Source organism: Pygoscelis adeliae, unplaced genomic scaffold, assembly GCF_000699105.1.
Source record: "Pygoscelis adeliae isolate BGI_AS28 unplaced genomic scaffold, ASM69910v1 Scaffold172, whole genome shotgun sequence".
Classification (NCBI taxonomy): domain Eukaryota; kingdom Metazoa; phylum Chordata; class Aves; order Sphenisciformes; family Spheniscidae; genus Pygoscelis; species Pygoscelis adeliae.
In genome coordinates, this window is record NW_008824338.1 from 6,308,089 (window position 1) to 6,333,719 (window position 25,631).

Genomic DNA, 25,631 nt, shown 5'->3' on the forward strand with positions numbered 1-25,631 from the left:
CCTGCTGAAGTCCGATGACTTCCTTTGTCTTTCCACTGACTTTAACTGGATTTAGTGTAAGCCTGACATTGTTAGATGCCATTTTTAGGAGTGATGTATTGGGGAATGGGGGTTTTCTTTGTTGTTTTGGAACATTGTTCAAGCGTAACCAAAAACTCATTTCAGCGAAGACCAGCTGTTGAAATGTGAGGGATTCCAGCCCTTTCTGTTTTGCCTTTCTGCTACATTCTCTGATAACGAATAGTCTTCATACCAAATCATCATGTATTATAAGTACTTTCTGTTGAAAAGCCATAGTTGTTTGTATTCCCACACCAGATCTGCAAGGAGGAGCAAGGCCTGGAGACACAAGGACAGGCACAGAGGCATGACCGTGCTGCTCGCAGCACTGTTCTGATACAATGGCCATTAACTTAAAAGGAAGGCTTAGGATGCTTTTATTTTTAGTAGTCAAAAAAGTAGCTGCAATTTTTAGTTTTGTGTCCTGAAGTCTCAGGTTTTATATTTTTTCTATAACATCACCTTCTGCTGAGAAAGGAACCTCTTCATCCTTGGTATTACTTTGAATGTGTCTATTATGCCCAGTCCTATTTTTTTGCTCTCTGCTCTGAACATTTTAATGGTATCAAAGTCAAAATCCCCTCAAGCAAAAGTTTATCCACAACTCAGGTGCTTTTGTGGAAGGCTTTTTATTTCCCTCTACTTTCCTATTTCTTGCTGTCTCATTCTGCGTGTTGTCTAACAATTTGTCTGCTGTTTGTATTACATCTTCACTGGGTGACTTATGCAATAGTCAGCTCTTTTTTTGCTTGTCCAGTTAATGTGAAGAAGTTAGTAGTGTTTACAGGTGACTATGTGGGCCTACCTGTGCTGCCAGTCTTGCGTTATAGCTACCCATTGCTGCTTATCTTCAAAGCCAACATAACAGCAAGATTGGTAAAGCATTTAATGCTGACATCTTAAAACTTTTTTAAATATGCCAGGGTAGTTAGGAATGAAATTCCCAGTGACTTTTAGTGGAAATTCAGATTCCCTGAGTACTTAGGTGCTTTAAAAATGATTCTTTATATAGTTTAAATCAAGTAACATTAACTACAAAAGAAATTAATAGTGATTTGTTAAACAGTTTGGCAACCACAATAATTCAGTATTAGTTCAGCCTGTCTAGTACAACTGAAACGAGAGGAGAAATATGCATTGCTAATTTTCAACCACATATCTCCAGGTATGAGACAGTCTGTGCTGCACGGTTCGCATGGTTTGTTAATCCTTCCTTCAGGCTCCTCGCACCGTGTAGCAGTGAGACCACAGCCCGTGTGTAGGCACACTGTCCTGGAATAGCTCTGAGTCACGCTGCCGGAGAAGAAAGCAGGCTTTGTGGTACGCGCCATGGCAGCGCAGGCGCCCCCACCACCTCCTGTGCCTCTGGTGAGGATGCAGCTTCATAAACTCCTCTCTCTGAGCCAGCTTAGCTTAACGGACCAGGACAAAGTGGGACAGACGCCAGTCTTCCCCTGCTTTCCTGCTTGCTCCAGCTGTCACCATTTCAGTCAAAGAGAAGAGAGGCATAAATACTTATCCCCCTTGTGTTTACCTACACCGCAGTCCATTTTTTCATATTGACAGCAGTAGTACTAGCAGTACAGGTTGCTGTAGGTGATGTGTAATTTGTAATTGATTACTGCTGTGAGAATCTATCTGCTTTTATATGGCACACAATAAAAGATACAAGGTTGGGTGTAGCAAATCCAGTGACACCAGCAGAGCATGGCAGTGTTGCCATTTATCTGAGTGTAGGCCTACTTTTTCACAAATCGAGAATTTTGTTCTTCACCATTAAAATGTTTTCTTTCTGGGATCTGAGTGTGACAAAAGTGGAAGGAAGCACTCAGCTTCATATTGCGTCAGCTGTCAAGTTAAAAGGTATTTATTTACTTTGGGAAGCTAGCATGAGTCATTCTGAAAAGTTTATAGAAATTGTTTTCATCATAATATGGAACAGGCTCTTATTACACAGTATACATGACTTGTGCTCTGAGAGTTTCTCAGAAAACAAATAACAAAGTGGTTTAACAGATTATTTTTATCAGTGCTTCATAATCAATACTTTTCTCTATAATTATTCAGGATAACTGTAACCAGTTCTACCTCATCTATCATCTTCCTTCCTGTTTTGTTGCCATTATCCCTCTGCACGGTTATGGGTACTAAGTATCATTTTTGTTAGTTGGGAGTCCTGCAATAGGCACCATAGTAGTAGCAGTAACTGTTCACTTATGACTTCTGTTTTGCAGCCAAAGTGCTGAGGTAGGGAGTGGCATCAGTATATTAAGTTTTCCTCTTCTGAAGTAAAGGGAATAGATGAGTGAAGCCAGAATCTTTTAGGAAAGATGGTTAAGTGCCAGGAGACTCTGGGGCTGAAGTACTGGAGGGCTGAAGGAATTGGCAATCCCGTAGGCAATTTCCATGCTTCTGCTAAAAATAAATGCCATAATAAACTTGTGCCTCGTAATGTATCTGAGGTGTACAGCAAAAGCCTGCTAATGCGCATCCACCCTACTGAGGCTATTGCCATATGTTAAACACTCCACAGAGACCAAAGGAATGTTAGGAGGAACTCAGTATCTCTGGGAGCAGGGCAGGAGTGACCCCCTGGCCAGGGGTAACTGGAATTTCTCTGCTAAAATACATCCACTGGGGAAAAAACAAGCCAAGCCATCAGGTAGTCACATTTTTATCTTCTTCTCCAGCAACATGCTACCAGTAAAACAGCGGATATGGTGAGAAAAAAAGAGAAGTGTACTGGTGTTCAACAAAAAAAAAAACCAACCAAAACTCCCACCAACCAGGGACCATGTATATTTATTTACATATTTCTTTACATCTACAACAGTGAAATGTGTGAAGTATTTAGTTCACATTTGTGATTTCTTTATGAGGTTTGGGTTTGCTTTTCTTTTTTTATTTTTTCCTAGTCTGAGAGGTTGTTTTCTAATGCCAGCTCTTTAAATGCCATTTCACTAATGAGAGTTATTCAGTTTTCAGAATGATGTCTAACAGAAAGAGGGTTAAATTTGCCATCTAAAAGCAACATCTGTACACTAAGCTGTAGTTTTGTACTGTACCAGACTAGGTACCTCTGGAAAGTGCAACTCTGAGCTGTCATGGTGGGGATGTCTTTCTGGAAGATTTTTTTAAATGAAGCCCTGATCTGCCAGGGGTACCTGAAAACCCTACTAGCACTCTCCCATACAGCGCCCCTACAGATTTTTCCTCCTACTCTTCTTCAAATAGACCGCAAGACCCTTTAGCTCACTGCTGCTTCCTTGCACTGGGGGCCCCCAGCAAAAGCAGCTCAGTTCGGTGTGTGCCCTGCTCACTGTATGTGTGCTGGCAGTGCTGCCACTTCCCAGGCTGCCAGGGACTGCTCACACACCGCGAAGGTCTGTCTTTATTCAGGCTGCTGGGTATCCAAGGGCAAGGCTGTGATGAAGACAGCCCAAAGCAAGCTTGGTTTTTTCTTTTTTCCACATTTTGGCTCTCATGGAGATCCAATGTTCCATGCTTCAGTGGCGTCACCTCCTACTAGCCAGAGCCAAGCAACGCTCTTGGGTACCAACATATTCTCTTCTCCAACATGTGTTTTCTGTGTCCCAGGAGGAAATTTTTGAGCCTTCCACTATGGGCTTCTTTCCTGTATCTTGCTAGAACTGCTTTTCTGTTCATTATTTCCCTTCCAGAAAAGCTATGGTTTTGGACAAGGGTGGGGACTGTTTTATTTCTCTCACAGGAAAGAGACTTGGGCACTTTGAACTACTTCTTATGCCCAAGAAAGTAGCAGTGGGCTACAGTACAAAACAGATATTACTGCTCAAACTTGAATTACTCATCTGAGCAACTAAACTTTCCTAATTAGGACTAAAAGTTTCAGAAGTGTGTCAGGGTGGTTTTCACTCCATCAAAATGTAGACATTTAAATGTTGGGCATCTGTTCTTCATTAATCTTCTAATCTCTGTAGTCAGTGGAGAGACAGACCCTCTGGATAGACCCTCTTGTCCCATTGTGACAAGTTTTGTAAGGTGGGATGAAGCAGCTCTTAAATTTCTAAGCCATCAGGAACCAGATTTTTTAAATTTAATTAGGGCCCATTTAGAATTCAGAACTTTATGCTTTCATCTTTTAATATCTTTTAAAATAACCTAAATCTTCTGAAAACATTTCTTAGCTCTTTTGATGAGATGCTTCTTTAATGGTAACTAGAGGATGAAATTTCCCAACCGTACTTTCTTGTCGTGGCCCTATATATACAAAAATAAAAATTTACAGATAAGGAGCAACATTGTCTTAGTGACACTGTTCCACACTCAGAAAACCAGAGTTTGTCAGATATTTTTATTTCCACACATTTGTCCTCTGCTCTTCTCACTCAAACACTCAGATAATTTTCCTTGCAGTTTTGGGGTTTTGGCTCTTCTGGTTTATAATTCTACCAACAACATCGATTTAGAAGAGGAAGACATCCGACAGAAGCTCATAAGTAATAATGGGACCATGGAAGGAGGTTATAAGCTTCATACTGTGGATGTTGATCCAGTGGGTAAGTAGTTTTCGGCTTTGTTACGCAACAGATTTTGTTTGCTTGTCCATAAATAAGCATCTTCTGTGTTAAAATAATCACACATTTCCAAACTGTATGACTGTTTCAGATTTTAAATTGTCCCTATAAGCTTCACTGTTCCACAAATGTCAGAGACCTGTGCTCAAGATATCTCTTTTAACACAAACACAGTTGTCCAGATTGCATTAGTCAGTGTTTTGCTGTTTGGTTCAAAGAGGCTGGGACAGTTCCTGACAGCTCCTCTGGCAGTTTGAGGATAAAGGAGTATGATTTACAGCCAGAGCTCTAATGAGACATTTTGGACCTCCAAGCCCCCCCCTGCCCACTCCTCAACCTTGTAGTTTGTGCTCCTGCCAGATGCTGCCCTTAATCAATCTCCTTTTAGCTCTCATCTTTTCCCATTCAACTTCTTCCAGTCAGAGATTCCCCTTCCCTTGGGAGGGAGGAGGTGGGGGCTGGTGGAGTACAAGTGGATGCAGCATGCACATTCAATCCTTTCCCTTGAGCAGCAGCAGTATATGTTGTCCCCTGTTGTGCACCCCCTCCATTGCCACTACTCTATAGACAACAATCAAGCATTTCATTTGAAGACAGCTTTGTGCTGTAGACTGGTTGATGAGCTGAGGACAAGAAATGGAAGGTAATTAAATGAAGAAATTTACCATTAACACTGATATATTGTTATTTTTACAGAAAAATGTTTAGCTGAAGAAAACCCTCCAAACTATTTTTGGCCAGATACCAGACCGACTGTGACCAACATCACATTATGCCATGGGAGCTCAGTTCAGACTGCATCAAGAACCTGGTAGGCGTTCAAATATCTGAGAAGCTGAGAGCTTCAAATGCAACTTTCTGGTTATAGAGTTGAACTGTATCCTCCATTATGGTTGCCATTGGCAAATACAACATATTGTATTTCAGGAAGATGATTTCTATACTGTGAGAGATTACGTGGGTGTGCAGTAAGAGTATGTACTTCATTGGTATGAAAAAAAAGCTCATCTACCACTTCTGTAGGGCATATTGAGGCCCACAATTAGTACATGTTCAAAGTGACTATAAAAATAGCATCTTCTTACAGAATGAAACTGCTTTCTTCAAATCATGATGTTTATGTCACCAAGACCAAAGTTTCACATTTGCTAGCACTCTGCTACTACTATCTGACTTGTATAAGAAATTCTCAACAAAATTGTCTGAAGAAGAGATGTGTATTTGGTTTAATTCAGAACCTCTCATCTTATTAAGGGAAAGTAAAAGAAATTCTGTGAAACAAGCATTTTGCCAGTAGTTAGTCATAATCGAAGGTGGGGATAATCTTACGCTTAAAGATTTGAACTTGAGTTTTTAAGGTTTAGGATAAATTTTCCCTAATGTAGGCTTTCTTTATGAACATCTACAAAAGATTTAGACACTGTATCTCTATTTCCCATTTGTAAAATGGGAATATTATTACTTCCTTTGATATATTACCAAAACAATATGGCTTTGATCTCCTTTGAGTACCTTGAACATGGCTACGATGGTGCAATATTAATTAATTTCTTCAGTATTTAGGATGATCACCATTAAATGCCATACAGTAGTCTTATCCACCCACGTTGCATCTGGAACATGTTCTGAGAAGACCAGATCTTTTCCTTTTTGAAAACAATATGGCAACATGGATATGAATCAGCTGTGAGGTTCTGTGCCAAACAGGAAAGAAACCAGCATTATATTTAACTAACTCACTTCCTCAGCCTCTTAATCTTGTACAAGAACTGCTGGATTCTGATTGACCAACTTTTGTTGTAGAGTGAGTAGTGCAGAAGTCAAACTGTTTTTATGTCAGAGCCTCAGAATCATTAAAAATTAAGGCTTCTGGCCTTTGCTGCCCCAGTATTCCTTATCTTTATTGTTCATTTGTGGTCTACACAATACCATTGATTGTCCATGTACAGCACTTCTCATAAAAAAAATTACTGTGTTCTGCACTGTGCTATGCTTTCTTTGCCTCTGCCTCCACTAGCTTTTGCCAATATGGAGCACAGTGGGGTGTGTTTTGGGAGAAGAGGAAGCTCTTCTAACAGTCTCTTCTAGTCCTGTGCATCCCACAGTAGAAGGTTACCTGCTAGTGTGCTGTTATAATAAAGGTGATCAACTGAGGAGTAACTTTATTCTATCGTGCTGAGTGAAAGGATAACTTTTTCCCATTCTCCATCCTGCCTTTGCCATGCTATGATAACATGATTGTATTTAAAGAAAACTGAGGAAAAAGTGTTTTTAATTTTGGAGCCATATCTGGGTATTTTGCTATGGCAAGGCTTTTTTAAAAAAGCGTTTTGAAAAAAAAAATCTTTCTATCTGCCCCTCACCTTGGACCTGGATCTGATGGTGACCTGCCCTAGTTTTCATGAGTGGCATAAGTTTATATCTCCTCATAGCTCCTGTGCGTGTTCTTCTGAAAGGTATTACAGCTTGCTATTGACTTGATCAAAGCCGTTTATATCAAAGGGAAATTATAGAAATAGCATCTGATTAGGCTATAATAGTGGCCTACTATGACACTATTGTTTGTGTCAACATTTGGGTCTTTCCTGAAATACAAGGCCAGAATTTCCACTGATGCGGTTTATCAAATCGGTATAGGAATCAGCTGGGAATTTGTCCAAAAGAACTAGGGTTTCTTTCAGCACTGTCACTTAATTGATCACATATTTCCACTGTCAAGCATACATATTTCATTTCACTAGGGGCCATGTTGCTAGGAAAATTGTGAATTGAGAAGAGTGGACCACTGTGACACCTACAAAAGAATTATGAAACTTTACATAATTTTGCTATTGTATTTCATGTGAATTTTGTCATTTTTCCTCTTCAGCTATTTGGGTCTGCAGAATTATACATCATACTGGGGCCAGCCTGATCTTAGAAATTGCACAGGTGGGTACATTGATATTGGTCTTTGGCTAAAGGAATAGTTTTGTAGACTTTGGTTACTGCTTACTATAAGGAAATTACATTAAGGAAGAATATCTTCCAGCTTTATGCTAAGTTGTTTAAAATCTTTCTAAAAAAACAGTGCAAAGTAAATGTTTGAACTCTGGGGAAGCGCATCAAGTTGAATTCAGCCCACTCATGAAAAGCTGTGGGTACCAATTAATGAAATAAATCAAACTCTTCAGGTAATTTAAGCAAGAATAGAGGCAGGTGGTAACTTGCCTCAATTTGATATTCAGGTTCAGGCAAATTTTTAAATATTTCCAGTATCTGTAGGTGCCAGTGGAAAGACACCCACTCTCTTCACTGGGCTTACAATCAGACATTTTCAGATTTATTCTCCATTTGCAAAATACCCCTTGATGTCATTCTGGCCTTAAACGAGTAATAAAATAAATAGACAACAATTTTATGGCCCCTTTTTTTAGTGCCAGAGCTAGTGAAGAGAATGATACTGTCATAAGTAATTCAGAGCACCTACAGTAAGTGCCTGTTCTGAATTGCTTTCTTGGGGAAGCCTCTTTTTCTTTCTCCACTGATAGAGAGGTCCTAGGGAGCCTGGATTCCTAACTTAGTTGATTGCGTACTTGCAGTCAGGCTATATGAAAACAGCATTTCATGTAAAATTAACATTCTAGAGTAAATGTAGCAAAAGCTATATTATAAAACACAACATTAAAAAACCACAGCCAGTTGCAGACTAAAGAAGGCTGATCTTCTTTCAAAATCTTATCTGCAAATTCCAATAAATCTCAAATATTTTGATATTGTAAAATGCTAGTGTTTACATTATTTTTCTATCCAGCTGGCATCAAGCTTACAGTTTAACATATGATTTACACTAATGTTTTGCCATTGGACACTATCAAACTTTCCTTACCAGGAAGATTCTTCTCATGAAATTTGCTTGTGTGTTGCACTTGCCAACCCTCTGAGTAAGAGTACAATCCTCTGAAGGAACTGAAACATTTACAGTGGGGTCAGGCTTTCTCCCCAAAGCTTAAAAGAGTGAATATTTTGTCAGTAATAGTGACTTTGGATGCATTTGTTTCACTTCAAGAGTGAAACTGTTTTTCCCAGTGAAAAAAAAAGGATAGCATAAGGAGAAAAAGAGAGGGAAAATATACTTTTTATTTCTTACTTCCCCTTTTTTTTTTTCTTTCAATCAGCCCTTTCAATAGTAGTTCTGATTTACAAGGTCAAATCAAATTAAGGAAAAGAAAGACACAGCCAATGAAGACAGTTATAAAATAATCAGCGGGTTCTATATACTTTTTTGTAAAATTAAAAATTTGATAAAATTATAAAATCCTATGCTTATTACAAGTACCACAGAACATGCTCTAGCTTTCAACAATGAGAATAAAAATTTGTATTTCTGAATTACTTCAGGACTGATATGCATTATTTTCTCTTTTACTTCATTTTACGTGTACACTTACAGAAAATGCAGCTGATATAGCCAATCAGCTTCTGAATCTCACCGGTGAAGGGCAGCAGCTAACCTCAGACAAAGTAAATGATGTTGTGCAGAAGCTCAAAAAAATTGTGAATGATGAAGAAATTGATGAATCTCTGGGCTCTACCGTGGTGACAATTTTTTCCAATATTCTAACAAGTTCAGACAGTGTATTGGCAGCATCATCTTCAGAGTAAGTATTTCTGCATTTGAGACAAGCTTTTGAGAGCAACCTGTAAGGTGGAAGGATTCATCCTTCCATATATAGACAAACAATTGCAGTACAAAAGTCAAACTTTTCTGATTTCCATCAAAAAGAATTTTCCAAATTAGATATACAAATATTTCTTCTTGTACTAATATTAATGTGCATGACAAAGATAAAGTAGTTGGATGGAAAAGAAGTCTCCTGATACGTGACACAGCATAGATCTAAGTATTGTTGGAAAATTATTTCAGGACTAGTGATATGTAGTCAGATAGTTTCTGACAATCAAAAACTTTGTTTTCAACAGAGATGCATAAATTTACAACCTGATAGTCTCCTTGTGAATACACAGATGGGTGATAGAAACATAGTCAATAATAAGAGGATCATCTTAAATGCAGAGAGCATACAGAGCATAGTATTTTTTTTTTAATTCAGTTTTTAGAATAATTTTATTTCTGTTTTTAGAGCTCTAAAAACTATTGATGCCTTGGCTTTAAAGATCCAGTTCACTGGACCATCCATGAGTATTTCAACACGAAACCTCGCACTTGGAGTGTCTACTATGAACTCAACTTCATTCAAAGGCGGTTCTTTCAGTGTCAGTCCACAGAATAATGCATCTGATTTCCAGGTATGGAACAAGCAGTTGTATTTGAATGTGAAATGTATGTGTTGTTCCAAGTGTGTTTACTGTGGTTCTTACAAAACCACTTACAACTCCTAATTCTCCCCTACTTTCTATTTCCTTTTTCCTGCAATCATCCAAACAGATTAATGTAGTATTTCCTTGAGTGACAGGAAACCTCAATAAACTCACATGTTCCATATGGATGAAAAGTAATTTGCTTACAAATCCAGAACAGACTTTATCCTTTTTAGTTCTTTTTTTACTAATGAAAAGGGAAAATAACAGTCTGCTGTATTACCTACTAGCTAACGACTCCATTGATGCATTTCAGCTTCAGAGTAAGACACATAAATGTAGGTATTTACATGTAGATTTCTGCAGATACAATAGGTCTTCAACCTTCCAATATAGTTTAAACACCTACTGCTAACAGAGATCTAAGGCTGATCCAGTTGTCCACATGTAGGTTGATAGGCTTGTGCCATTTGGGATGTCCGAGGCAGTTCAAGACATTCATGTGGAGCTTGACCAGCCTAGACATGAAAAATAAAAGAAACACAGATCACTCAAAATGCAGAATGCTCTCCAGTGCTTCAGTATCTAGACAGGCTGTTATACTTAAAATATTTGTCATCACCTCAAAAATATTTTTTCTTCTTTTTTCACAAATAGAAAAGCTCAGACATCTAAAAGCTATGAAATAGCATTTGAGATGCACATGAGCACCTATTAGGATATTCCAAAGGTTCTGCTGAAATCAGTAGCAATGAGGTGCCTAGAATTTTTAAACTTCGGTATGTGCCTGTCTGCATCTTATGGCACCTAAATGCTTTAAAAAATGTAGTACGATGTATTTTTTTCACAGTTATGTAAGAAGTCTATGACAGAGGTAAAGTAATCTTAGTTTCCTAGGAGTCTAACCATTCAAATACAGTGAGCCTTACTTGGAGAAACACAGAGAAAAGATTAAACAGAAAAATTAAAAAACCTACTATTGTTTGGGCCAGAGGAACCAAATCTGAATCCAAACAAAAATGGCATTATGAAAACGGTTAAAGACTAATCACTAGAGTATAAGCATCTTATGGAACCAAATTAATTCCACTGCAAATTGGCAAGACAACAATCATAATAAATGTTTGATCATTTTATAAAGTACTATGTACTGTAAAAATCAAAAACAGTAATGAAGACAGTGCTATAAAAAGTAGTAGTAATATAATAGGCTGCAGGCCTTTTACATGCTGTGTATATAGACTTTGGATCAAAACTCAAATGATGGTTTAAATCAATACAAATGGATTTAATGTAATTGAGTTTTCACATATTTATATTCATAGACTTTTTGGCTAAAATTTCTTTGAATCGATTTTATTAGACATTTTTGGTGATTATGAATCTACTTTTGTTTAGCTCTCTTATTAATGAAGCTCAGTAGCTGATTGTTCTTTGATTGTAATCAAAGGAACATTTCTCCTCCAGATTTCATTCTGTATTTATGGAAAGAGGAAAGGAAAAATTCTGAAGTCAGGTTTGGGATGTTCGCATTTATAATAAAAATTACCATCTGTGGCTTGAGGACATCCAGGAATTTTCTTGCCCTGGAATCATTTATTATAGCACTGTCTAAATAATGATAAAATCCAAACTCCGTCAAATTATTTATAATGTTCCTATTGGAACAAGAGTTTGCTCTCAGACTTTTACATTTCCAACAGCTGATTGAGAATTCTTAGCATCCTTCCTACCAGAAAAGTCTGCAGCAGCTGTGGTCACCATTAATATTTTCCATGCCTATCAGGAAAGATACTTGCTATCCCTGCTGGTAGGATATACCCTTGTGAAAGTCCAAGTTTTTCACCAGTGATGTGATGATCTATCCCAGGCTCATCAGGGAGCATTAAACTCTTCAAGCTGTATGTCAGAATGTTTCCAGATTTTATTTCGTATTTTTTTCTTAAAGTAGATATCAAGCAAATGGCAATTGCTTGATTCCATGGCAATTTGGAAAGATTCTATTTCAGTCCCCTGTGTCTTTATGTTTCTTGCCAAACCTTTGACTAAGTTAGCTTTTGGTGATTCATATTATTAAATTGTTCCTGTAATATATCCATACTTCTTTATAGAAGCCTTTTCCACTCTGTTTGCAGACAATACCTAATGGGACATCTTTATCACACACACACTTTCTGTTTAACGTGGCAGAAGTATCCTTTGAAAACCTTTTATTCAACTACATTTAGCCCTGTCAGGTTCATATCTATGAACCACTTCTTACTAATTTCCAAAGGTGCTTCTTATTCACAGTAAATCAGTGAAAATTTGGAAGTTAAATAAATCTATCAGTAGCCTATGGCTTTTAACTTTCTATTAGCTAATGGTGCTTTTAGGATCATACGACTGATCATGAGAGGCATAAATACATGACCAAGTTGCCTCTGGAGAAGTCAGGAGTGTGAGTTTCCTTATCTCACAGTAAAATTCTTGAATGCTTTCACTATAGAGCCACTGTGAGATGGCTTGCTCCCCTTCCCTTGATGGGCAAGGTGGCACACCTTGAGCATGGTGGGAGAGCATGCAGTCATAGAATTGCTGCCTGGTAGCTAATGAAATACAAGTTTGCATCCTCATTTATTTCCTGCTCACTTGTTACACCACTGTGCCATAGAGGGCTTTCAGCTGTCTGACACGTTGCCAGTATAGATTAAGCTTATATTGACGGCAGAAAGTGTCTTTTTTGTGCTACATAGCATGATAAATATAGAGAGGTGACACTAATCATTATTTCTAGAACACCCTTCCGTAACAGAGAAACTAGAAAAGCTCATAAGAGAATTAATTCAGATGTGCAGATCAAGCCAAATAATACAACTCAAGAAAGAAGGATTCAGAGCATATTTTTCGGTTCTCAACATTGGTATGAGGAAAAGTATCTTGACGGTTACTGAAAATTATGTTGACTGCCATTATTGCCATCTCATTATTTCCAAATCATCATTATAGCAGTGGAGGAGTGAGTTTGTTTGTTTGTTTGTTTGTTTTGTCTAATACCTTCCTGTAACAGAAGGCTGATCTCATGCTGGAAGGGTGGGAAAACCTCCTAAGCCTTTTTTTTATTTATTTATTGCATCAACTCTTACATAGGTACAGGTCATATTAGTGTTGATTGGTTCTAGTCCCATGTTTAGATATCTTTGTGTAAGGGTGTGAACCCAGTTGGATTGGACAATGGATGGTTTGGGTTTTGTTTGAACATGTTCTTCTGTTTATTTAACAGATAGATTTTGACAAGGATCAGACAAATGCCTTTGCTTCTGTTGTTCTGCCACCAAGTTTACTGAAGAATTTAAGTCAAGATGATTTTGAAGTTATATCCAGGGCTCAATTTACTTTCTTCAATAAAAATGGTCTTTTTCAGGTAAACTTTAATGTGGTTTAAGTCATTTCAGTTTGGGTGAGTCAAAGGCAGCTACTAAAAGTTTTCTGTAGTGTAATCATTTCACAGCATCTCATGAGTTGTAGGAATGAGAAGGTGATAGCAGATGTAGGCACTAGAGACAGTGTTATGTTCAGAGTGACAAAATAGTCAAAGTGCCCAAGTTGAATTAAAGTCATTGATTTGACTGCAAATTCCTGTCACATGTGAGATAAACTTTTTCTCAGGAAAGTTTTTTCTCACTTTTCTATGGAAAACTGGATCCCAGCTGCTTATAATCAGAGTAAAGTAGCAAGGCCTCTTAAAGGGCATAACTTCTGTTAAAAAGTGTTAATATAGGTCCTTGATGTTCAGTGGAGCCAGGTTCTTTTCTGTCAGAAGGGAATTTGGCCTATAACAGTGCCAAGTACTCTTTCTTTCTCTTTTCCTTAAAAGAGTTAGTTGGTACTCATATCCAGCTGACCACTTATATTCGGTTGGAAGCTCTGGGCTTATGGTCATCAGCCAGAGAACATTTTTTTCTATACACACTATTCTTCTTTTCATATATGTGTTCTCATAAGCACACCCTATTTTAACATGGAATACGGATAACAATAATTGTACCTGAAAACTAAAGGGACTCAGGTCAATTTGATTTTTTCTCCTTTGGGTCCCATCACATGGTAATTATAAATAGTTCCTGCATGGTAGATGCCAAAAAAATTAGGAAGAGTGCACAGCTTGGAAAAAACAACCAAAAACATACCTATTTTGAAAAAAAATGAGTTAATTAAGAAGGAAACATTGTTTCATAGTGAACTGTAGACTGAGCCTCAGAAGACTTGAGTTTGTTTTCCCGTTAGTATTTCAAGTGACCTTTGGCTCTTGTGCATCCGCAGAACTATGTAGTATTGTATTGTCCCTATATTATCGTTTTTATTGGCAGTGTATCCAGATTCTTCAGATAATCTAGGCAAGAAAATACCCATGACCCTCAGCTGCCTTCTGAAATACACCCCAAAGTATCTTTAACTATTTAAAATAGTATTCATTTTAAGCCCGCTTTTGAGAAGAACAGGACAGATATATTTAATAAAGAAACCAGAAGAATGCAGATGATGGCATAAAATCATATAAAGTCAGAATGTGTCCTTTAATGGTGCTAGCATGTGTTTCTAAGGGATACTTAATAAGACATTGAAAGGCAAAAACCAGGAAAATTTGCATCTAAATTAGCAACTAAAATTCCTTCCATTCTTTTTTGTGTTTTTCAAACTATTCACGGGTGACATGTTCAACACAATTAATTAAAAATGTGTAAAACTCACTTTTTAGTAAGTCTAAAATTAAAGTCTAAAAAAATAAATAAATAAAGGCTAAAAGAAAAGCCTAAAAATAAATTGATCCACATGCCATCTCAAACCTAATAACTTTATCCATTAGTATAAAAGTATTTCATAAATATATTTATTCCAATTGCAGTTAAAAAAATCCCAACGCTATTAGCTGTATTTCTTATAAGCATTCAACATAGCAGTGAAACATCATACTTTACAGTACTGGAGCCTTTTTTTATGGCAACTGAGGGAACGCTAGTATCTTGTCATTCATTAAAATCTGGTGGTTACATTACTTAGAAGACTATATGAAAAATTGATGTAAGCTATTCAGGGTGGGATTCATTTCACCAAAGGTAGGTGTGTTCAATGTACATACCTATGCCTGAACTGTTGTCCATAAGTTGCATTCAAAGCCAGTTGATGGAAAAGAATGGACACCATTGAGGTGTGACACGTCATCCTAGTGCAGGGGTAGGCGTCAGTTCCCCAGACAAAGGAGCATAGTGGAATTTGAGACACCCCAAGGTACAAAGGTACTACTGGCCGACAGATGTGACAACGAACCTGTAAGAGATGTGAGATCTGCAGTAGCAGCTGGAGACTGGGCGGGATACCTTAAAGCCTCTAAAATGGACACTTGTTTTTAGGCAACTCATATTCGACCTAGATGTATAGAATAGGTAAGATGAATTATGCCCTGGATGTGCCAGTTTCCTTTCAGTGACTATGTTAAGAAACCCTAGAATGGCTACTTCTGTTCTAGACATCTTCTTTTTACATGTCTAAAGTTAGATTGGAAGGATCATCCTCATGAGTTCCGAGGCCATGAAAATAATGTGCAAATATGATAAATATGTGAGTTGTAATGATTGTCTAGACTAGACCAGATTTCTGTCATTGACGCTAGCCTCAGCATTGCTTTACTTTGTACCTCTGTATATTTTATTGGCTAAAAGCTTACCCCTAACTTTAGCTGGGCACAGCCTTATAGCTAAATAAACAGTTATCTGTATTTTACTTTAATGCACACATTATTTCTATTCCTTTCTAAGGACAAGTAAGAATATATGAAATTGCCTTACCTAAAGAGACCATCTGATATTTATTTCTAGTTTTTGTTATCTGCTAGAGACAGAATCCACTGAAACCCATAGAAATCTGTCCAAAGGCTTTCATAGACTTTGTCAGGTGTTGAAATTTAGGTGGTAGCCAAGAGGTTTTCTCTTGTTTGAATGCTCAAGAACTGTCTAGAAAAATGCATTTTCATTCCTCCACAATTTTTAAGTTTCTAGGAAATTATGTCACAAAGCTCCAGTATAATCTGAAATACTGTGTTGGAAAACTCTTGGATATGGTTCTTAAGAAACTAAATACTCTTCTCAGGATAATGTGCACTTAATAGCTGAAGCTATTCTGTCTTTCATGAGTGGTGGGATCTCATAAGCCCAGTGCCAAGCTGATACCTGACATTTCCTGGCCTGTATCAAAAATAGTGTGGCCAGCAGGACTAAGGAAGTGATTGTCCCCCTGTACTCGGCACTGGTGAGGCCGCACCTCGAATACTGTGTTCAGTTTTGGGCCCCTCACTGCAAGAAGGACGTCGAGGTGCTGGAGCGTGTCCAGAGAAGGTCAACGAAGCTGGTGAAGGGTCTGGAGAACAAGTCTTATGAGGAGCTGCTGAGGGAACTGGGGTTGTTTAGCCTCGAGAAAAGGAGGCTCAAGGGGAGACCTTATCGCACTCTACAACTCCCTGAAAGGAGGTTGTAGCGAGGTGGGTGTCGGTCTCTTCTCCCAAGTAACAAGCGATAGGACGAGAGGAAATGGCCTCAAGTTGTGCCAGGGGAGGTTTAGACTGGACATGAGGAAAAATGTCTTTACTGAAAGAGTAGTTAAACATTGGAACAGGCTGCCCAGGGAAGTGGTTGAGTCCCCATCCCTGGAGGTATTTAAAAGACGTGTAGATGCGGCACTTAGGGACATGGTTTAGTGGGCATGGTGCTGTTGGGTTTCCAGTTGGAATCAATGATCTTAGAGGTCTTTTCCAACCTTAATGATTTTATGATTCTATGATTCTATCTTGTCAGGCTAACAAAACCCTTAGACTGAAGGAATCAGGGCGGTTCAGGAGTTTTGCAGCCCAGACTTTTGGAGGGAAAGTGAGTGGCAATACTTCATTTGACCTAAGATCTGCCACAGGCAGTGACCAAACTCCCCAGCTTCCCATAAGGCCAACCAGGCATGTAACTATGCAGGTTTGAATGGAAGCTCATCGAAAGAAAGTAGTATTTCCAAAGCACTTCCATTTTAATAAATCATCAGTTTCCAAGGAAAACTTATCTTCTGGAAAATTCTCAACCTGGCACTTTTTGACTGCAGGTTAGAAATGGCATTGCTCAGTGGTAACATCAGTCTTCTCTTTAAATCCCCATCAAATAAGACCTTGCAGAAAATATTGTCTCCTACAGTATGTAACATTGCTTTGAATTTGTTTATTGCTTCTTAGTCATTCATTATAAGATGGAGGATGATTTAGCAACTATACACAGAAAACAGGTTATTCTCAAAAACTTTGCATCTACTAAAAAGGATAGTGTCGACGATAAGTAAGCTAGTTCATTCTTGTTCAGGGAAATGAGCTAATCGTATCATGGGTTGTTATCTGCTACATTGTTTGAGTTACAATTTTGTTGGCATCAGACATAATGATGGAAAGGGAAATTTATGCCTTCTAACCTCTCTCTATAATTGTGCCGATATATGTTTATGTCTATAAGGAAAACAGGGAAACTTCCATGAGGCAAACCCATAATTTGATTTTATAAACATAATGTTCTTATATTGCGTGATCAAAAGTGTAGAAATGCTGACAACGTGTTTATTCTGGCACGCTGCAAAAATGAAACTGTGTACTCTGGCTTTTATGTTATGTGCTGTGTAAGCATTTATTATATTTTTCTGAATCTTTCAAAGGATGCAGAAAATCCTGCCAATTTGACCAGTTTTGTGGTGGCATGCAGTATTGGAAACATAACTATTCAGGATCTTCAGGATTATGTGAAGGTTACAATTAAGCACACCAAAATTCAGGTAAGACAAGACTGATTATTCAGAGGAACAGGAATGTAGATTATATATAATAATAAAGGCTGAGCATATAGCCTGATTGATTTGGATAGATTTTGAGTAAGAACATAAACTCAAAAGGAAATAAAAACTCTAGAACAAAAGCAAATAAGCAAAAAGTAAAACCAAATAACCTCTCCCATCCTCACACATTCCTACTCCATTCATGATCTAACATTTATCTGAAAGGCTATTGATCCTGCCACTCAGAGGCAATTTCTGTGCCAATAACAGCAGGCAAAACCTCTGTTCATGACCATGTTTGTGACCAGTGACCAGGGACACGATTTATTACACTGGAACTTTAGAATGACTTTAGAAAGTCTTTGATCAAACAGGAATTGCTTTGTTAAGAGTTCCCCATGTTATTTTGTTGTTATATGGTTTTCAGCAAAGGAAGAATAGGCAGAACCATGTTGTTAAAAGATGACTACAATTCATTTAGGGAAATACAGACCAAATGCAACCTTTTAGCACGTACTGTTTCAGTTAAAAAACATGTGAGCTTGACTCTGATCTCAGACATGTTGTCAGTAGCTACTCGAAAAGAGATAATAGCACTAGAGAAGTTAAGAAAGAAGATACTAAAATGCAATACCTAAGTAAATTGTTTATGTAATGAGAACCTGGTTCATAATTTTCAAATTCAATCAACTTTACCTTACATTTCATTATTATGATTATTTTAAAGTCACATAAAACAACCTCTACTTTAGACTCTGTAAAGACATCATACTCATGGACAACTTTAGTGAGACAATAAAACATTATTCTGAGGATGTGGAAAAGGAACACTGCAGAGGAACAGTGCTCTAGATTTTATAATCTGGGCAGATCTGTCTTTCTAGCAGAGTAAGTACTAATTTGACACTAGGCAAAATTTCAACAATCCGAATATTTATTCTTCTGCTTATTGAGTGAAAAGATATGTAGTAAAACATCTGTTGTAAATGTATATGTTGATGAGATATATGTCTGAAGAGGTACAAAAGGTCTACTTTTAATGTATTCTTAGGAAGATCCTAAGCCTACCTGTGTCTTCTGGGATATGAATAAAAATGGTAAGTTTAAAAATACTGTCATTTCTTTTATGAGGGGAATAAAGGTGTCTAAGTTTTAAAATTCCTCTAGCGTAATTCCTCTAGCATTCAGGTGCCTCAGCAATTTGCATGTGTGAAGTGTTTTCAAGAGAAAAAAATCTCAACATGAAAAAGATGGAATACTGCTATCGTTTCTTAACATTTGGTGATTTTTTTATGCTCAGTAATGGGCTGAAACGTTTCTTTCCGTCTGAAATTAACATTCTTCAGCCTCTAAAACATACCTGAAGAAAAGATGTTTGCTCCTGATCACAGTCTTGGCTCTTTTTGAATCAGTCCTTGCAGAATTAGGTGAAAACTTTAAACTGTATCATTTCTAGGTAGTAAGGTCACTTGTAACAGCAGATGTTAAATATTCTTACTAAAAGTTTTGTATGTAAATTTGGTTAACATTTTGAATTTGTAAAGAAAGTTTCTCTACTTTTCTATATTTGATAGCAGTTTTTCACTGATCTGTCTGCATGTGCAAATTAAATATTAATTCTAATCAGGCACATGAATGGTTCTTAGTATACTTTTAACTGGCCATTTAAAAAATGTTGGGTTATTTAATTGTGAAATTGTGCCTGTTACAAATCTTAAGCTGTTTTTTCTTCCATGGAAGGTTAGGAACTACACTACAAATTACACAAACTTCATTTAGACAGAGACTCAAAATGCATCTTGTAAATAGATGACAGTATGCACGATGAGGTCCCATATGGAGACACACATTAACAAGGCATCATTTTAGCTCATTCTTCATTGCTACTGCCTAATCCGTGTGTGATGTTAAACTCAAGATCTTCATCCTTTGCACAGACAAAGCCATTCTCTGGGATGACTTTCCAGATCCTTCTATTTTAGAGATTACTGCTGAGATGTTACTTCTCCTTGCCATGAAACAGAGATAGAGCAAAGTAACTGTCCTTAGCAGTAGGATTTGAGGTGGAGGGGTTTAGTACAGAGAGTCTTGCAAGAAATAAAATTTACGATCCAAAGTTGTAGCTGAAAGCAGGAAATTCAGACAGAAGAACTGAGAATAATGCAGAAGGATAAAAAAGAACAAAAAAAAAGAACCTAGTGAGGAAGCTAAACTTAAGAAGCACATCAAAGGAGAAACACACAGGGACGAAACTATTATCAGTGGCTGCTCGAGTAGGGGAGAGTTTTAAGTGGTTTTGGAACACCTTCACAGTCTTTTGAGAGGTTCTGTCTTGAATTTGGGGTAAAGTTATAGGGCCAGTCAGATAATTTGCTGGATTTTGTCTGGAGTTGTGCAAAAATGTCTTTAAGAGTTCAGAGAATATGAACTATTTCACAAAATTAGTTCATATTTTAGCAGGAAAAAATGAAAGGAGAAGTAATCAGAGATACAAATTTTACTTTTTAGCATTTATTTTTTAAAAATGAAATCTTTCTACTTAATTTTCAGAATGGCCTTTTCAGGTGGGGCGGGTAGGGGATAGTTTACTTCATGTTTTTTCTTAAGGCCACAAACGATAATTGGGATTATCTGCTCTGACCTTCTGCATTACATGCTGCAGAGAGGAAGGGCGAGACCCTCTGCTCCTGCGCAATAAATGCTTTCATGTGCCTGGAGATACATGAGTAGGAGGGAGGAAGGTGCAGACATCACATCAGTGGGGTAAAAGGGAGTTCTAAAACCATCTTATTGTTGGGTAAAACTAAGGTGTGTCTTAATGAGTGATCCACGTAGCAGGTCTTACTCCTCCCCCATTAACCAAAAAGCTCCCTACCTTTATTACAGACCTCCATCTATTGCTTCTGCTCAGCAGTCCATTACTGGGACACTCATCTGGTGTGATTCTCTGCAGAAACTAGGAAATCTGACACTTGCTTCTTTCCTGATTGTTTTTAATGTTCACTCATTCAATTTGAGAAAGCACTTCCGCATTTGCACAAGATGAAGTGAGAAATCTGTTGAAAGAGAGGGTGACATGAGTTTGTTGGAAAGTACGGTTTCTCCTGTTTCATTTCCACAGGTGGCAATGGTGGCTGGAACGCTGCGGGCTGCCAAGTGGATGCAGAGTCCAATGAAAACGAGACGGTCTGCTTATGCAACCACCTCACGCACTTTGGGGTCCTAATGGTAGGCAAACTCACCATTCACCAAGTTATCTTTCTGAGGAACTGCAATGCAGTTTTTGTCTTGGGTCAAGACAACTCTCATTTTTGTTACTTGGGTCATTCCTTAAGCAAATGATTTTTAATAATAATACATCATTTTCCCCTTTATTGTCATAAAGTTATCTTTTCGTAACAAAATAGCTAGTGATAAGAATTCAGGAACGAGGTAATGAATAAAGTTAGTAATGAAAGTATATTATAATTATTATTATGTTCTTTACAAGTGGCTAAATATTATAAAATAAAAAGTAAAATGTGCCCATAAGAGTATGCTAAATTTTGAAAATACTGTGCTGCAAAAGACCTGGGGTTGAGACTTCTGAGTGATACCAAAATACAAATAGCATATTATAACATCCAGCTTCAAAGCTGGGGCATGGCTGGGTGAAAAAGAAAGTCAGGGACTGTAAAACCAACTCCTATTATTAACAATTCCTCTAGTGAAACAGAAAAAATTGATCTTAATGGGTCTTAAGGTGCAGGGGGTCCCTGTCATTTCCCTTAACAATATAATCTGACAAAAATGACCTGCAGCTAAGACAGGAAGGTGTAACAAGAGGGAAGTGAATGAGAAACAAGTCTAGGTTGATTTGAAATTTCAAGATCAGGGAAGTGGGAAGTTGTTTGCAGAAAAAAAAAAGTAGGAGAAAAAGTTGAGGTGCTGTTTTCAGAACAAAAAAAGAGAGACTTATATTGTCAGGGAAAACAGTCAGGGAAAGAAAAATGTCCTACAGTCAGTAAAACTGTTAACGAGGATGAAAAGTCAAAGGAGCGCTACAATTCCCTTTCATCCTGAGATTCAAGGCGCTAAATTGCCCCTTGCAAATTTAGGGTGCAAATCTGACAAGATTTATATTTATCTAATGTCTAAAAGTAGAAAGCAATACCTTCTTTCGTGAAATGTGTAAACCCGTGTTTGCTGTTTTCTTATAAATGGCTTTAATCAGCTTTGGGGATGCCTTGCAGTCAGGCCTTCTCTTGGAAAAAGTCTGCCCACTGAGGGCTGGTACAAAACATGTAACTCGTACTCTGCCACAGCCTTCAGCAAAGTCTCCGGTCTGGGTCATTGGGATAGGTAGAGCATAGCCTATCAGGGAGATGAAAGAGGGAACCATATAGAGCACTTCAGCCTCAGTAGCGTAATTCCTCTAGCATTCAGGTGCCTCAGCAATTTGCATGTGTGAAGTGTTTTCAAGAGAAAAAAATCTCAACATGAAAAAGATGGAATACTGCTATCGTTTCTTAACATTTGGTGATTTTTTTATGCTCAGTAATGGGCTGAAACGTTTCTTTCCGTCTGAAATTAACATTCTTCAGCCTCTAAAACATACCTGAAGAAAAGATGTTTGCTCCTGATCACAGCAATGCTGTGGAAGTATTTGGTTTTTGATTTAACTTGTTGCAGTGACACATAGGACTTAACCGCACAAGGGAGCCGCATGCACTGACTTTTTCAGCTTTGGCCTTCCAGAGCCTTCTTAATAAGGCTGCTCTCTTCACGTCATGCTCAGATGTAGATACGAAAAAGCCACAAGCTTTCTGTCTTTTTGCAAGCTAAATTGTGGTCTTGTTTCACTTTTCATCCTTGAAGGGAGAAAAAAAGGGCTTTCTTTAGGATATATTCAATGAGTCCCTTCTCTTCCCCGAATGCTTTTGTGGCAGTAGGAAATAAGGCACAAGTTCTTTGAATTTGGGCTGTGTTCCAATAGATTTTTACACAGTTTTGACCCCATTAATTGCTTTTCCATTTGAATAATCTTTTCTGACTTTAATTTAGCTATTAAATTATTTTCAAATATCACTCTCCTTATATGTACAAACTGTCATATAAGATTGGGACAGGGTGTAAAAAACTGCATACAGCTCCTTCCTTTTCCTATGAAGAATGGCAAGTTTTGTAGCATTTTGTTGGTTTCTTTTGCTAGACAGTTTCACTAGGGACAACAGTTACACTGACTATAGAATGGACACCATTATATGTTAGTATTTGCGCACATTTACTCCACAGTGATATAGATCCAAACATTCTTATTTTTTTCTTGTCCTTAAAAAAGGAAATAACACTGGCATTTATTCTCAGACGGTACTATGTGGCAATTACAGTTGGACAGAAAACTGGAAAAAAAATCCTCAGAATGTTCCTGCTTCATTTCCAGGTTTTTTTGAAATGTTGTCTTTGTCACTATTTTCCTGACCAACTCTATTTATAACTATAGTTTGCATGTTAAAACAGACCATAAAACCAAAAAGCAATATCTTGCCCTTGGTTTCACCCATAGATGATTAGCTACATTGACTCTTACGAACTTTGAATAACAAGTAGTGATGTAAGAAACTCCCCAGAATGGTGCACATTTCAGTATGAATACTTTTAAATTACATTTTCTTAAGTCTTACATCTTCTTAAAGAGAGTTGTCTATAAGTGATGGAACTAAAAAGTTTGAAAAGGAAAAGGAGAAATTTTTTCAGAGAAGGACATTTGAATTCCTGGTACTGAATTATAAGGATCAGTATCAGGCTCTGTCTATCTGCTGATCCCAGCAGTTATAGCACTTAAAGCACAATGTTTTCAAGAGCTGTGGGAAGGAAGTGAGAGGTGTAACAACTGTAGACTAAGTATACTCAGTAAACATGAACCCTAATGTCAGGGTTATAGTGGTATTGCCAAAGTGCTTTTGGGTTTTACTTGACTGATTACCAAGAGTGAGTGTTGTGCTCATGGAAAAGGTGTTTGCTATAACTGATGCCTCTTCCTGCTCTCTCATGTAGGACCTTCAGAGAACCGTTACACAAATAGACCCACAGAATACCAAGGTCCTCACCTTTATCACTTACATAGGCTGTGGGATATCTGCTATATTTTCAGCTGCGACTCTTCTGACATATATTGCATTTGAGTAAGTATTAGTTCTGTTGAAAACATCAAAAGGAAGTACCTGTGTGTGATGAATTAAAAAAAATAGTTTTATGGTTGGTGTGGTTTATTTGCCTAGGAAGGGAAATCTATGTTTAAAAAAAAAACTCTGCAAAATCATGGTCACAAACTTGGAAGTGGAAATTTTTTTCAAGGGGACGTTAAGTTCAGACTCTTTCGTCCTGTTTCCAATGTGTTGTGCTGCTCAGGCTGGGCAACCAGGCTAATGTGTCTCAAAATTTTCTCTTTTGGGAGTACAGTGTCCTCTAGATTCTGAACAGATATGTATTATTTTAAAATCCACAACCAGGCTTTTTGTAACAACAAAGAAAAACTTGCCTGTGTGAGCATAACAAGTCCTAAGTATAAAAAGAGAAAATTCCAATTAGAACAATTACATTCTAGAGCCCTTCAGAAAGAAGTGGGAAGAGAAATAAAATGAAGATAAATCATGGAGTGTTACAACAAATTCAACAGCAGTCCTACTGAAATGTGAAAGTGACTCAAGGGAATGCAAAAGTTTTGAAGTGATACAGTTCTGTGAAGAGTGAAAAGAGAAAATGAAGTCATACCAACACAAAGGAACCATTCTGCCTGTAACAGGACAGGACAGAGTAGCTGCTAAAGAAGGATAGTTTGCTGGGGGGGGGGCAGGCAGGGCAAAGGGGGTTTTCGAGTTCTAAATATCTCTTAATGATTGCATTCCTATTGCATTACCTATGGTATAATGTTCTGGTCCAAGATGGCAGAAGTTGTTGGCTTGCCCCTCGGTTCATACGTTTCAATGTGTATCAGTTAAAAAAGAAAATTGACTTGATCTTCAGTCTTCCTAAGACCCTATTTAAAAAACCAACAACACCCCCCCCCCAAAAAAAAAAAAAAAAAAAAAAAAAAAAAAAACAAAACAGAAAACAACAGCAAGCACTGGACAATATATTCCAAAAATTAAGCAAAGATTAACATACAAAATTATCAGAGATGAGCTTCTGGCCACCTGTGTTTTGAAAGTTTTCATTTTCTTCAATTTTCATTTGAAGTACAAACCACATTGTATTATATTTAATTTGAAAGGTTTTTAATAATAAATCAGTTGCTAAATATTGTGACAGTTAATTAGCTCATTAAGGGCCCAAAGAAGTGCTGGCTTTCCCCCACCACATACAACAGAAGCCTTCAGTGATCCCACGCGGAAGTACACATCACTATGCCTTATTGCCACAAAAGCTTATGGCTAAGAGATTCCTGTGCTTTTATTTACTTTGTAAACTGGTAAACCCGGCTGCTGTAAGTGGCTTGGGTGGTTGAAGCCAATTAATCATATGCACCTGTATTTCTCTCATTAGGAAGCTGCGAAGAGATTATCCATCCAAAATCTTGATGAATTTGAGCACAGCCCTGCTCTTTCTTAACCTGATCTTCTTGCTTGATGGCTGGATTGCATCGTTTGGCATAGATGGCCTCTGCATAGCTGTAGCTGCACTTTTGCACTTTTTTCTTCTGGCCACCTTTACATGGATGGGACTAGAAGCTGTTCATATGTACATTGCTCTAGTGAAAGTGTTCAACACCTATATCCGGCGATACATACTGAAGTTTTGCATCATTGGCTGGGGTGAGTTCAGTAGATGCAGTATTTACTTAGCATGTATTTTGAAATGGTGCTATATAAAAGCTCTCTATCACAAATGCAGAGCAGAATCAAA

At 37.7% G+C, this 25,631-nt stretch overlaps 1 protein-coding gene across 1 annotated transcript in view; it reads left to right on the plus strand.

Annotated features, from left to right (window-relative positions):
• GPR126 (G protein-coupled receptor 126) overlaps nucleotides 1-25,631 on the plus strand; it is a 106,565-nt gene that overhangs the window by 67,500 nt on the left and 13,434 nt on the right. Inside the window, exons 9-19 of the mRNA XM_009319108.1 lie at nucleotides 4,456-4,598; nucleotides 5,313-5,427; nucleotides 7,486-7,547; nucleotides 9,049-9,256; nucleotides 9,740-9,905; nucleotides 13,180-13,320; nucleotides 17,631-17,747; nucleotides 18,799-18,844; nucleotides 20,869-20,975; nucleotides 23,784-23,911; nucleotides 25,272-25,540. Coding sequence (XP_009317383.1) covers nucleotides 4,456-4,598; nucleotides 5,313-5,427; nucleotides 7,486-7,547; nucleotides 9,049-9,256; nucleotides 9,740-9,905; nucleotides 13,180-13,320; nucleotides 17,631-17,747; nucleotides 18,799-18,844; nucleotides 20,869-20,975; nucleotides 23,784-23,911; nucleotides 25,272-25,540 — 1,502 coding nt within the window. The remainder of the gene's footprint in view (nucleotides 1-4,455; nucleotides 4,599-5,312; nucleotides 5,428-7,485; nucleotides 7,548-9,048; nucleotides 9,257-9,739; nucleotides 9,906-13,179; nucleotides 13,321-17,630; nucleotides 17,748-18,798; nucleotides 18,845-20,868; nucleotides 20,976-23,783; nucleotides 23,912-25,271; nucleotides 25,541-25,631) is intronic.